At 48.6% G+C, this 14,868-nt stretch overlaps 1 protein-coding gene across 1 annotated transcript; it reads left to right on the forward strand.

Moving 5' to 3' along the window:
* Nucleotides 1-2,632: 2,632 nt before the first annotated feature.
* Nucleotides 2,633-14,663, forward strand: NDUFV3 (NADH:ubiquinone oxidoreductase subunit V3). The gene is made up of 3 exons (XM_028504968.2): nt 2,633-2,801; nt 5,423-5,543; nt 14,425-14,663. Exons 1-3 carry the CDS (start codon nt 2,754-2,756, stop codon nt 14,586-14,588), a joined length of 333 nt encoding a protein of 110 aa, XP_028360769.1. The 5' UTR covers nt 2,633-2,753; the 3' UTR covers nt 14,589-14,663.
* The last annotated feature ends 205 nt before the right edge of the window (nt 14,664-14,868 follow it).

Below are 14,868 nucleotides of genomic sequence, written 5' to 3' on the forward strand. Positions count from 1 at the left end.
AACCAAAGCATCGCAGGTTCAAATCCCAGTCAGGGCACATACCTGGGTTGCAGGCCTCGGCCCCCAGCAACTGCACATTGATGTTTCTCTCTCTCTCTCCCCCTCCCTTCCCTCTCTAAAAATAAACAAATGAATTTTTTAAAAAAAAACAACAATCCTTTATTTAAGATCGAGGATGGCTATTGCAGAAGCACTGATTCAGGCGGAAACCTAGTGTTCCAATAATGGGACTGAAGTAAGGGGTTTTTATGAAAAAAGACAGGGAAATAATTACATGCACAGAAAGAAGGAATTTGTATTGGTGCTAATAAGCTAAATTATTAGCTACACAGAGCTGTTTACTAATTCTAAAGAATGTCTTTAGTTTCCGGTCCTAGAGTCCGGAGGCATGCTTTCTTGTTAACTTCACAAACAATTGTTTGGGAGACAGTGCTGTTCCGGCCCAATCCAGAGGTTATTTTGCCCAGTACAAACATTCCAAGGTTCCAGAAGTAAGACGTGCAGGCGGGACCTCTGGAATGGCTATTTTAAAATGGCTCCACTTGTGCCAACTTTCACAAGGTTTTGTCTGAAAATGCTGGTTTGAAACTTGGTAGAGCTCCAGGCAGAGGTGATGGGTCCCTGCAGAAAGACTTTGGACAGAGAATTAACAATTGGAGGACCAACCCCTGCTGCCAGCAAAATCTAGGCTGGTGTTTCAGCTGGCTGCAAAATACGATATAATCCCCTCTACACAAATATTCATGAAGTCACCGGCCCTTTCTCTGGCCTCTGCATCTCTGATTTTTCTGCAGCATCTTATATTTGCTTCTTGCATTTGGCCCTGTGGTTTCTATTCCCTGTGGCCAAATGCAGGGCAGACTGTGCACCCCAGGCACAGGCATTGGAGTTACAGGTTGCCATAGTTACCTTCACACTCATAATCATGTTGTTTCCTTAAAAACCATTAAGACATCCCCTTACTCACTCACTGGGTCTCTTCCTCCCCAGGTCTCCCCTCCACCTTATCTGTCCCCTCCTCCGTCCACCCTGGCTGATGACCACACCCCATCTCACTGGGGGAGGTCTTTTCATTTTGTTCTTGAGTATTAAGGTACCAGTCAGGTTTCTGCCTTTAGCTGGCTGTGCCCTGCTGTTTGTGGAGGGGACCTGGGGACTCTGAAGCAGGGTGATGTGGACTAGGTCCCCCAAGTGGCAACTGTGGCTTACCTTCAATGTTCTTAATCACCAGTGAAACAAGCACACTTCACAAAGACAAGCATGAACCTTTCTCTAGGACAACAAAGTTAATTTGGTTTGAGCAAAGGGTAATTCTGTTAGCATGTTTGTTTTTCTTTCCTTCTCCCTGTAGGGATGTTTTTAGGACAAGAGTCTCAATGTCCCGCAGTTCTAAATCTTATTACTAAATGTTATTCTTGCTAAATGTTAAAATGTAGCACAGAATTTTGCAGACCAACTGTACCCAGGATGTGCTTACCAGGAATGCAACCAGATAAAGGTAGTCGACTGCAAAAAAAGAAATCAATGTGTAATAACCAAATAGTGTATATAAGCAATGGCTAAGTCTCCTTTCTAGGAGACAGCTGTTCATGTGAGTTCCCTTGTCTTTTTTACTTTCTGCAAGTAAATAAAACTATGCTGGGAAAACTACGTCTGAGATCTTGAGTAGAGTCCTGCACCAAAAGCTTGAGTTTGGTAACAGAGACAAAGGATTCCTTTCTCGTTACACGCTAGGATCTAAGGTTGTTGTTTTTGCCTCTCAGGGTGGATGGTGGCAGGTCCTACTGCATTCGCTTGATTCTCTCCGATAAGAGCCTGGGGGACCAGTTTCCACCTGTTTATCTTGCCACCTGAATGGATCTCTAGCCTAGCCCAGTGAAGTTAGAAGTGCGGACACGGTCCACTACGGTGTGACACTTAAGGGCACCGGGCATGGCAGGGCTGGGGGCCGGGAGACATGATGAATAAGGGAGAAGGAAGCCGATTACTAACTACATCTATTCCACGACTTTGCCAAATGTGGGGGTAAATCTGCACCGATAGCTATAAACTTGGATTTCTGCCCTTCCTGGCTCCGGGATTATTGTTGTTACAGGCCAAAAGCGCATCCACGATCCCGTCTGAAGTCACCCTGTACGAGGGGCAGTGCACAGGGGTGGCCGCAGAAGACCACACCGATGAGAGGATGGGGTCTGACCTGATACGGCAGAGTGGACGTGGGGGGGGGGGAGGCTGGGCACGGGGTGTGGGCCGGACTTTACGTGCAGAGGTGCTTCAAGCCCACCAAACATTAGAGGACTGTTAACCAGGGCCGAAAAGCTCCTGCAATCTGTGCACCTCAGGAGAGGACACCGAAGACCTCGGGTCGACTCTCCGCACACGGATAGGAGGCGTCCCGCTGTGCAGCCCGGGGCCACGAGAAACACTAGCCAGCGACTGGGAACTCCACCGCAGCACGGCCTCTGAGGGTAGGGCAAAGAGCCAAGGGTCTCTGGGCTGCGGGCACGGGACCACGCCCCCGCCCTCTTCCGCTCCTGATCCCTCTTATGATTGGTGCTCTCCGCCCGGGGGGCGGGCACTCAGGCGGTGGTGCGCGCGCAGCGGCTGCGACCCGGCCAGTCCCCGCCTGCGACTGCTGCCCGAGGTGCGGGAGGCGGGCTTTCAGGCGGCGGTGCGCGCTCCGCGGTGGCACCAGTCCGCTCGCGAGCCTCTCCAGGACCGCCCCTCGCCCGGCCCGCCTCCGAGTCACCGCGATGGCTGCCTTCCTCCTGTTCCGGCAAGGACGAGCCAGGGCGCTGAAGGTATAGGGGAGCTGGGCCTGTGGCTGGGAGCCCGCGTAGGGTCGCGGCGAGGGCGCGGTCCTGAGGCCACATCCGGCCGTCCCGGGGGAGCGCGGACCCCGCTCCGCAGCGGAGGAGAGGGTGCAAGGCCGGTGCATGCAGCCGGGGGCGGGGGCCGGCGAATAGACTCCTGACCCCGGCTCGGATCCCGCCGAACCCGAGTGCCCTGGGGAGCCCCCGGTGTGCGGGCTCCCAGGCGGCGTGCACCGCCTTGCTCTGTCCAAGCGGTTCAGGACTGCGTCTTTCCTTACTGAGGCAGGAGAAGAAGCGAGGGAACTTCTGGGCGCCTGGTTGACCCGGCAACTGGTTTCGCAGCTGCCAAGAAGCCAGCTTCCATTACCTGGTCTGTGAAAAGGAAGGAAGAAGGGCTTGCTTTCTTCATATATGAAAGCTAAGGCCACTTCACGACATCTAAAGTTTCAAAAGGCTCTTATTACATAGCAGTAACTATTCACTGGTAAATAAATTAAAGTACAGATGGGAAATCTATTGCCAGAGAGTCTCTTTACTCCTTGAAAACTAGTTGCAAACGAGTTTTTCTGCGTTCGTATATCCGTATACCCACGCTGAGTGCAGTCATAAACAAAAAATTGTTACTCCTTCATGTATGCACTGAAGGCGCCTCTGTTCTTATGTAGAGCGTCTAGAACAGTGCCCACCACACAGTAGGTCTTAGTAAATGGATGCCGAATAAATGAACAGTTTATAAAATGCTTGCCGCTTTGATATATTGAAAACAAATTTGAAGCAATTTTTATTCATCATTTTTGAAATACTATTTTAAGTAGTATTTCTAATTTACTTTCTAAGTGTAGAAAAACATTTTACAAAAAGAATCATAGGCCCTGGCTGGCGTAGCTCAGTGGATTGAGCACGGACTGGGAACCAAAGTGTCCCAGGTTCGATTCCCAGCCAGGGCGCATTCCTGGGTTGCAGGCCATGACCCCCAGCAACCGCACATTAATGTTTCTCTCTCTCTCTGTCTATCGCCCTCCCTTCCCCTCTAAAAAAATAAAACAAAATCTTAAAAAAAAGCAAAAACAAAAAAGTAGCCCTTCTCTTTCATAGAGATTTAAAAAAAAAAAGAATCATAGTATTTTGTAGGTTAATAGTTAATTGGAGACTACAAAAAGTATGCACAGAAGAAAGTCTGGTTGGAGAAGTACCGAAGTGTTAACAGTGCATGTTCTTGAACTCAGGTTTTTTCTTATTTTTGCAGCTTTTTTGTATTTTTTCATAATTTCTACAATATACATATGTTATGAAAATTGTAATCATTAGAAATGTTGTATGAGTGCAAAGGAAAGTATTCATCTGTAGTACTAGCCTTTGCAGCTCATTTGTATTTTCCGTAATTTCTGTAATATACATGTATTATGAAAATTATAATAATCTTTAGAAATACACCATATGAATTTAAAGGAAAATATTCATATGTAGCAATAATACATAATCATCATATGTACTAACAGCTGTTGTAAATGGTATTTCACTAAAATATCCTTTTGAAAATTATTTTTTACTTTTCTTTTTTCAAAGATTTATTTATTGTAATTCTTTTTTATTTTTATTATTTTTTATCTTTTTATCTTTTTTTATTTATTCATTTTTAGAGACAGAAGGGAGGGAGGGGAAGAGAGAGAGAGAGAAACATCAATGTGTGGTTGCTGGGGGTTATGGCCTGCAACCCAAGCATGTACCCTGGCTGGGAATCAAACCTGCGACACTTTGGTTCGCAGCCCGCGCTCAATCCACTGAGCTGTGCCAGCCAGGGCTTATTTATTTATTTTTAGAGAGAGAGGAAGGAAGGGAGAAAGAGAGGAAGAGAAACATCAATGTGTGAGAGATACATACATCAGTTGCCTCTCACCCACCCCATACATACTAGGGACCTGGCCAATAATCCAGGCATGTGCCCTGACTGGGAACCGAACTAGTGACCTTTCAGTTTGCAGTCTGGCACTCAATCCACTGAGCCACACCAGCCAGGGCTATTTTCTATTTTTCAATTAAAGTTTACTTTCCTTTTTTTAAAGATTTTATTTATTTATTTTAGAGAGATGGGGAAGGGAGGGAGAAAGAGAGGGAGTGAAACATCAATGTGTGGTTGCCTCCAGCACACCCCATACTGGGGATATGGCCTGCAACCCAGGCATGTCCCCTGACTGGGAATCAAACCGGTGATGCTTTGGTTTACAGGCCTGCACTCAATGCACTGAGCTACACCAGCCAGGGCCAATTAAAGTTTACTTTCAATATTATATTGGTTTCAGGTACACAGTATAGCAGTTTGACAATCATACTTTATAGTGTGTTCCCCCTGATATTTCCAGTACCCACCTGGCACCGTACATAATTGTTGCAGTACTATTGACCATGTTCCCTGTGCCGTGCGTTACATCCCCGTGACTGTTTTGTAACTGCCAGTTGGTACTTCTCAGCTCTTTCACCTCTCCTCGCCGCCCCGCAAACCCCCTCTCCTCTAGCAACTACCAGTCTGCTGTCTGTGTCTGTGAGTCTGTTTCAATTTTGCTTTTTCTTTACATTCCTAAAATATCCTTATTTGCTCATTCCCTTGTCAGACTATGCTCCTCGAAGGACAAGTGTTTCCAGGACTTGGTCCTGCAGCTTCTCTCTCCGCAGAATCCGGAAAGAGCGACAAAGGACTGCCACCGAATTCCAAGAAGCAAAGCGCACCAAAAAGTAAGCTTTCCATGGTAGTCATAGGTGAAAGAACGCAGATAAATCAGTGAGCTCCGCACGAACTGAAAGGAGTTTTTACTAGCTACACAATTCATGCTTCTTGGTTTCCAGCAGCATCCAGATTATCATCAGATGTGAGGTTTGTAACAGATGTTAGACCAAAAGTATCAGTAATGTAACAGTCTTCTACTCACCATTCAGCCCTGAATGGGACGCAGAATATGAAGGCTCTGGCTGTTTGGGTGGCCCTAATATGGACCCCGTCCTCCCTCCCAGGAATCCCACTTTTCTCTTCATGATTGTGACTTTTTTCCGCAGTGTTTTGAGACTCGTCTGTGGCTTTGCTCAGCCCCAGTCCAGGATTGCAGGCGTTACTCACTCTGTGACTGTGAAGAGAGTTAAGAGCCGGCCCCGTTTTCCATTGTGACTCGCTTTGATGGAGCATGCTCGGTGTCTGCTCTGTTCGCAGCTCTTTGCACGGTCATTTGTCTTTTAGCACCAGTTTCACTTCACTTGTCCCCCGAATGCCAGTGTAGCCTGTCCTCGTTGGAGGACAAGAGGAAATGCAATGCTATGTTTGCTTTGGTTTTATTCTTTAGTTTTAATTTAACTTAATCTTAATCCTCACCTGAGGATACATTTACTGAGTTTAGAGAGAGAGGAAGGTGGGAGTCAGGGAGAGAGAAACATCAATGTGAGAGAGAAACAGCAATTGATTGCTTCAAATGGGGCTCAAACCCACAAACCCATGGAGTGCATGGGGCAGCTCTCCGTTCAACTGGGCCGCTCAGCTGGGGCTGTTTTGTTTTATTTTACTTTATTTTTATTTTATTATTTTATTTTATTTTATTTCAACAGTATATTTTAAATACTTCTTGTGTGAGAATTTTATGTTCTATTCCCACTCATTATTAATTGACTGTAATCCAGGTCCATTGCATTTAGTCTTAACTGATGAAACCTTAGTTGAGTCTTAAGAAATATATACATAATATTTGCAGTCTCTTGGCAAAATCTTCAATCTTCATATGGGGTTTAGAACGATAATGAGTTTGTCTTCTTTTCATGATGATGCCATTTTCTCAGTTTGAAAGTGTTTGGATTGGTTGTTTTGTCCCTCCCTGGTCTGCACGCAAAAGCGTGAGCAGGTTATAAGATATTGGCATCTGGCCGAGAATGCCGCCTGCCGGCTGCCAGTCACACGCCATTGACCTCGACCGAGGAGGCACGCATTCCTGGTGATGTCTTCGGCCCCTGTCCGCTGTACCTGCTTCATTTTTAAATCGGTGCTCTCCTCCTTTAATCCGTAAGCTTTAATATAAGGATCTTAAAGTAAGGACTTTTATTTGTTTGTTTGTTTGTTTTGTGGGCATAGCCATAATACCATTATCACACCTAAAACACCTTTATAAGAACGTCAGTTAAGTTCTGTGTTGTGCCTGGCACGTGTCCGACATTCTTTACTGGTGAATGAGTAGTTGGGTTTCATTACTAATGTTATCCTTGGCCTTGGCGAAGGTTTTGGGGTTTTTTTTTTAAGGTTTCATTTATTTTTTATTTTTAGAAGAGAAGGAAGGGAGAAAGAGAGAGGGAGAGAAACATCAATATGTGAGAGATACATTGATTGGTTGCCTCTCGCATGCCCCCACCTGGGGACCCAGCCCGCAACCCAGGCATGAGCCCTGATGGGGAATCGAAACAGCGACCTTTTGGTTCGCAGGCCAGTGCTCAGTCCGCTGAACCACAACAGCCAGGGCAGGCTTTGGTGAAGCTTTATCTTTTAGCTGCAGTCCTGCCTGGTAGGTTTATGAGCTTGGATTAATGGAATTTAAGTTACCATCACAGAGCCAAATTTGCCGCTTTTTAGTAACTTTCTTCGGTATGTGCGTGAAAATGGGGTGCTTCTTCCTGTGAGAGTTTGGGATGCAGCTGGGAGACAGGAAACATGGAACTGGGGTTGGCCTTGGGTTCACGGCTTCTGCCTCTGGACACAGCAAGCCCCTCAGGTCCCTGAGTCTCGGCCCTTGGTGCCGGAGTGGGGCCAGCGATCTCACCGGCCACCCCGGGCCGGGGTGAGTCTGGTGGGAAGTGGTAAGAGGGGCGGTGTGTGCAGGGGCAGTTTTCAGAGCTACATTATCTTTAACACACGTTACATTCCTGTCTCAGAACTTAAGAAACAGTAATCCCTAGGTGAGGAGGAAGTAGCTTACACTTCTGAACCGCTGTGTGCAGACATCCCAGAGCTCCAGTGATTGAAAAGCACGAGACACAAGAGCGCTTTTCACACACGTGGCCAGGCTAAACCCCGCCAGCGGTGGGTGGGTTTTGTGGTGTTTGTCTTTCCAGTACAGTCACCACCGAACTGAAGCATTGCCAGGTGCATCAGCTTCCTGCCTGTAGACAGACATCAGGGATCTCATGAGAACACACAGGTGAATTCGTGCTTGTGTTCGAAGTTGGAGCCGTTGTCCCTCCACGTGACAGCGCTGTCTTCCAGGGACGCCATTCTGCACCGCTGAGTGCAGACTGGCTGCGGGCCCTGGCACTGCGGCGCAGCAGTTTGGTGGCAGCTCCAGATCACAGCGGCCAGCTTCCCTGGGAACCACAGAGAGGGGCCTGGGCTGGGCGGCAGCGGGTCAGCAGAAAAGCAGAGTGCTGGAGTTTAGTTCCCCAGCCGTTCCGTGGAATTCTCCCAACAACGCAGCGTGAATGGAGGGAACTTTAAAGCAGGGGTATTTGCCGCGGCTGCACGTGGCCCTGGATGGCTGTGAATTCAGTCCAGCACAAAATCGTACATTTACTTAACACGGTACTTAGTTTTATTACTAAGTTTTATACTAAGTTTTACTACTTAGATATACATATTTTCTATATTAGTGATCACAAACTTGGGACCTGTTCAGTGATTTTAAAAGTTAAAAGATCATTGAAAGGGCCACTGCGTAATTAGGGTTATTATTATGTGAGGACTTTTTTGCTTCTCTGTGGTGGCAGATATCACAAAAATTATGCACAGACCTTTTTTTTTCTTTTTTTCTTTCTTTTCTTTTTTTTTTTTTTTTTGCTCATCCGTTTTCATTAGTGTTTGCGTATTTAATGTGTGGCCCGGAGACTCCAAAAGGTTGGACACCCCTGCTTTAAAGCATTGTTTTTCGTATGACAGAAGTTTCTTTTTCAAACAAAATATATCATTGTTAATCCCATTTGAAATTTCCTTCCCGTTTTCAAGTAGGTGCTGCCTCAACCTATAATGTGGTTTTACTAACTTATTAACCATTCTAAAAACTTCACAGCAAATTTTGGAAGATTCAGGCATAATCTCTCTGCTCAAAGCAGCCTGTCTCAGACGAGCTTTATGTGAAATTACCTTTTTTTAAAACTCCCTTCCTCTTTCCCACCCAGCCTTCCATCCGCCTCCCATCCGGCACCCATCAGTGTGTTCTCTGTGAGTTTGTTTCTGTTTCGTTTTGCTTGTTAATTTGTTCTGGTGTTTTGATTCCACGTGTAAATGAAATCGTACAGTGTTTGTCTCCTGGTGCCGGAGGGTTTCCCTCCCTCCACATCCACACCAGCACTTGTTATCTGTTCTCTCGGTGACAGCCATTCTGACAGGTGTGAGGCGGTACCTTGCTGTGGCTCTGATTTGCGTTTCCCTGGTAGTGAGTGACGTGGAGCATCTTTTCGTGCGTGTTGTCTATGCATATGTCCTTTTTGGAGAAGTGTCTCTTCAGGTCCTCGGCCCATTTTTTAAATTGGATTAATCACTGTGGGGTTTTGTTTTTTTTTTATGTTGAGTTATGTAAGTTAACTGTGCATACTTGGGAATTTTAGACTCAGCGTAGAGGCGGATTAATGATGCAGGTGAGCAGGCTGTGGGGTTCGGAGGCCGGCAGGCCTTGCACACAGCCGTTGGCGGTTTCTGAGCCGCGTCCCGTATGAGTTAGAGACAGGGAGAAAGGGAGAGTTCAAGTGCGCACGCATTTCTTTGCCTCGTTTTTATGTCTAACGTGCTCCTGGAGCTCCGTGTGAGTCGTGAGAGTTACCTGCATCCGCACCTGCTCTGGGCGGTCAGCATGCGGATCCTGGGCTAGCAAGTAGCTCCGGAATCAGACGCGCTGTGCAGCGGGCACGGAGGCGGAGGGGGCAGCTGTGAACAGTCACTCCTGCGCCGGCTGTTCTCGCACGGGTCTCCTGCCGTGCGCTGCCCTCGGCCTCTCCGCCCGTGTCCGGGTTCTGGTTGGTCCTCAGTTTTCCTTCATTGTCTTCTGTCGTCCTGTCACATGTAGGTCCCCGAGCCCAGCACACTGTTAGAAACCTGCTTGGGTGCTGGTACGCTAGGAGAGCTAGGAACACATTTTTTCTACTTTACAGAAGTCGGATTGAGGTCTTTTTAGTATAAAATAGGCTGGGAAATAAAGACTGGGTTTAGAGTTCGTTCGTTTGTAATATATCTTTTTAAATTTTACTTTAGATTTGAAAAGGAGTTTTAATGTATAAAAACATGTCCTACACTTTTTCCTGATGTGTGCAGTTAGGAAAGATTCGCCACCTGAGGAGATGGACATCAGCTCTAGTCAGTGTGCTGTGTGATTGCCTTTTTTTAATAATTGACTTGACAAAATGTAAGACTTACGTGTGCACTTACTTGATTTTTTTACAGTGTACAACCTGTTGCTTCCAGTGGTGTATACGATACTAAATGATGGTGGACTTTTGTGGCCTTACAGTACTTCTGCTTTGCTCAGTTGAAGAAACCCTCACATGCTTGTGATCGTGAAGGACTTTTCTTCCCCTTAGGGCAACTTCGTCTGAACCACATTACCCCCCCACACACCCCAATGCCATGCCCTCCCCGCCAGACACATGGATGTGTGCGCCCCAGACCCAAACCAGGCTCCAGAGCGTTCAAGTTCATACCATCTGGAACACTTTTCTAATATTCGAGAGGCACCAGTTTTTACGGTTTTGAGAAATTTTACATCTGTAAAACTTCAGTAGTTGTCTCACATTATAGTTTATCTTAAATTTGGATGAAATCATTTCAAAGTCATTATCAAAGACGCTCTCTTTTGTAAAGTGTAGACAAGTTTGTTATTTCTGTTGTTAAAAATCCCCACGTTAAAAACTGCCAGTTACAAAGAAAAGCATCTGCTTTTCTTCCTCTTCTCTTGGGGGGCTCGGCCCTCCTCAGGGTGGGTCCCTGGCGCACTCCTTAGGGTGGTTACATCGAAGGTGTTGTGACTGACAGAGTGGTATATGATAAAGTGTCTGTGACTTTGATTCACCTAGACTGTTTGACTAAATATTAAAAATGATATTCCTCTTTATGCCATTTCCTAGATGTAGTGGACCCAAAGGAGAGGGGCAAGCTACTAACCACCCCAGCAGCAGCCGAATTGTCTAGAAACCTAACTTCACCCAGTCCTTCCTCGTCAGCTGGGACTCGAGGCGGGACGGTAGCTGGCCCTCGCCCCGGTGACCACGTGCTGCCCACAGACGAAGGGGCTCGGAAGGTTCTGTCGACAAAGACCTGGGTAGCGCTTCCCCAGAAAGGCCCGTCCGCGCCCAGAAGCCAGGGCCCCCGCGCAGCGGCCCCTCGGAAGAGCGGGGGAGTGGCGGGCGGTTCGTCGTCATCTTCGTCTTCGTCTTCGTCCTCGTCCTCATCCAGCTCCTCTGACTCAGGCTCTGACGAGGAGGGCGACGGCCCAGCGGCGGGTTCGCCAGGGATGGGCAAAGGCAGAGGAGGGGTGCCCAGACCGGGGGCCTCCCGCTCCTTTGAAAACAGGGCCCCCGAGATGTCGGTGTCGGCAAGGGAGACGGCCCGGTCGGCACAGCCACGTCGGGACCTCAGCCCTCCGGAGGGGCCCCGGCAGGCAAGGAAGAAAGGGGCCTCCGTGCAGCCTCCGAAGGTCGGAAAAGACGAACCCAAACCCACAATCTCCAGGTCTCAAGTAGATAAAGAGTTCATGAAGGGGAAGAAAACGCAGAACATATTCAGCTCAGATACAAGAGATAAAGAAAGCCAGAGGCCGTCTGAAGGGACAGATGTCTCGTCGGACACTACCAAATCCGGGGCGTCATCTGCACAGCGGAGCGCGGGCCCAGCGCCCATGAGACCGACGGGAGGGAGACCGGCGGAAGGCCCCGCCATCGGAAGGCAGCTGCAGGCAGCTCCCCCCGAGACCCGAGGCAGACAGCTGGCAGAGCAGGGACCAGAGCCCGCCAGGGCGGTGGCTCTTTCCCCGTTCAAAAAAGAAAACTTGGGGAGGCAGGTCGTAGAAGGGATCTCAAAGGCAGATGAAGAGATTTTGGAAGATCGGGGACCAGCAACAAATTCGAAGCCAGTTCCTGTCCAGAACACAGCCACGTTTGACGAGAAGACGGCAGAACTAAAGCTGGAGGCAAAGGGCGAAGTCGCTGAAGACGCAGCGACCCAGGCGGGCGGCCAGGACGACACACGGGGTACATTCCTTGACCGCTGCGAGCTCTCCTTGTGCCCCGGGGGCGGTGAGACTGAAGAGCTGAGGGGTAGAAAGGAGGGCCGCCACTAATCAGACTCCGCAGTGGGAACACGGCCCGTTCCACTGTCTCAGATCAGCGGTGGGGTCTCTCTGAATTATGAGATACACGCCTTATAGGCAGAAGTCCCTGAAACATTTTATTTTTATTTTTTTTAAGATTTTTATTTGTTTTTTAGAGAGGGAAGGGAGAGAGAAAGAGAGAGAGAGAAACATCAATGTGTGGTTGCTGGGGGCCATGACCTGCAACCCAGGCATGTATGTGCCCTGACTAGGAATCGAACCTGCGACACTTTGGTTCGCAGCCCGCACTCAATCCACTGAGCTATGCCAGCCAGGGCTGAAACATTTTAAATGTATCTTAGAGTGAAAGAGTAGGCCCTTGGCACTCTGGGCTGCCCCCAAACCAGTATAGTTTTGAAAACTGGCATGTAATGCATCACCCTTAACAGTGGGGGATGGCCAGTGTCCGCTTCACGAATTTGCAGAGCAGCTCCCTGAGAGGAGAGGGGAGTCCCGTTTAGCGTGAAGGGTGGTAGTTAAATTCGGTCTGGTGCTGTACAGGCGAGCCACCAGGTGGTGCCTCGCGCACCCTTCCGCCCGAGGGAAAACCTGCAGGTCAGGAGTTCGCACAGCGAGTGACTCGAGGGCAGCCGTGGACCATGTAGATCTTTTCACTGGGTGCTTCCTTCTGCTTTACCCGAACAGTCCAGTGGGCTGCTTTAGTTTTCTGTAACGAATTTTCATGAAGAGCTTTTTTGCTAGCACCGATTTTGAAAGGGAAACTGTTTATTCCTACTGTGTTACCATTTTCTTGTGCGTTGAACTTGATAAAACAAGAGTGTGCTTTAGGTAGGTCACGGCCAGACGGTCTAGGAGGTCTCTGGTTTTAGGATCTGTGTCTCTTCCAGACTTCTTCAACGTGCATTATTGTTACTAACACACCCAGCTCCTTCCTGTTCGCTCTTGATTCTTTTTAAAGGCTCCCTTTTGCCTAATTGACGTGACCTGGTCATCATTGTTATCGGTTGCCTTTTGCTGACAGAGTTTACGTGTTTTCTTCCCTCCTTTTTCTCCGCTTGTCATCAATGTGCAAAGCGCCAGAGCTCACCAGCCGCTCCCGACCTCCAGAACCGCACGGCCCGGCGCCCCCATTTCAGTCATGCTGCTGTAACCTGGGGAGGAGCACCAAAACCTTCAGGAGGAAACAGAACCTGGGTGTTCAGATTGCAGACTTTTTGAAAATACTTTGCTTCTGATTTTTCATGCACGTGGGAATTTCCCACTATTCTCTTTGCCCTGTGGGGGTGAGCGGTGCCGCCCCAGAGCACAGGGGTTGCGTCTTTGCGGTGGGCCACAGCGTCCCTGAGCCCCCCCGGGCTCTGCCTTCCAGGGGTGTCAGGTTTTGCCAGGTTTTCAATGCCCACATTCACCTTCGCTTGGACGATGCCCCTGTGCCACATCAAAGATGCTCTACTCACGGAGATGAGAAAGATGCCTGCTCTTTAGACATCGTTTTTGTTTAGTATAACTAAAAAAAAAAAAAAAAAAGGTTTTGGTATGAATTCAAATAGTGGGAGAGTGAATTTAAGTTACATTTTGTGCAGCCTGAGTGGAAGCAGAGAGAGCGCCCCGGTGACGGAAGTTTGGGGTCGGTAAGAACGTGCCCCAGACCTTAGCCAGCGTCTCGCGCGAGCTTCACCCTGCTGCCGTGTTGTCTCACGCTCCGCACTGCTGGACAGCGGTGTCTCCTCCAGCCGCACACTTTCAGTTTCAGGATCACCAAATGTCTGGGTGTGTGGGTTTTAACTCTTTTTTTCCATTTAAGGAAATACAGCTAAATTAGTGTGTTTTTTTTATTCTACGACTCTGAAGTATACCAACAACTTTTTCCAAAAGTTAAACGAAACCTCCGTGTCCCCTTTCCACTCCCTCTTGACTGTTGTTACTAAAACAGGTGGAGTTTATCTCATTTTCCTGTGTTCAGAGACTTATGCTGCTCTTGGAAATTTTCTTCTATAAATGTTTGCTTCTGTTACAGACAGATTTCTAATAGATCTCATTTTTCCCCCTGAATCTTTATGTGACCCCGAAGTCCCCCCATAATTGTTCTAGGTATTTGCAAAGTTCGGGGAAGCCCAGGGTGCAGAAGCACATAAAGTAGTAAGTTAGACACATTGCCATAACTATTCCGTTTCCTGTTAAGGCTGTGTGTTTTAGAACAGATTCCCAGCTAAACTCCCAATCTTGGCTTTGAAGACACTGTCGCTTTCATGGGCTTTTCTAACCAGACACTTCATAGCAGGGCTACAGAGCAGCTCTTTCCCCGTCCGACGTGCTCACTGCGTGTGTTCCGCCCACAGAGCCCGTGCAGGCCGCCCCTGCCGCCGAGCCGTTCGACAACACCACCTACAAGAACCTGCAGCACCACGACTACACGCCGTACACCTTCCTGGACCTGAACCTGGACCTCTCGAGATTCAGGATGCCCCAGCCCTCCTCCGGACGGGAGTCGCCTCGCCACTGAGAGCTCGGTTTGGTGATCGCGCTTACGTTGTCTGCTGCGTCCCGGGCCTCGAAATAAAGTGCGCTCGAGTCCCCAGGCCTGGCGTGTCACTGCTCCCCTCTACACCCTCGCAGGGGAGGGCGGGTTGGGGACCCGGTGCCGTGCATTCGTTCAGCGCGTGTTCGGGAACGTCTGCGTGCAGGGAATTCTCCTCTGAGGCCCACGGACACATCCACAGGGTTAGGACACATGGGTGCTTCCCGGCAGCGCGGCTCTGCGCGGAGCCCCTGGCCAGCCAGTG

The sequence above is a fragment of the Phyllostomus discolor genome, chromosome 2 (assembly GCF_004126475.2).
Source record: "Phyllostomus discolor isolate MPI-MPIP mPhyDis1 chromosome 2, mPhyDis1.pri.v3, whole genome shotgun sequence".
Taxonomy (NCBI): domain Eukaryota; kingdom Metazoa; phylum Chordata; class Mammalia; order Chiroptera; family Phyllostomidae; genus Phyllostomus; species Phyllostomus discolor.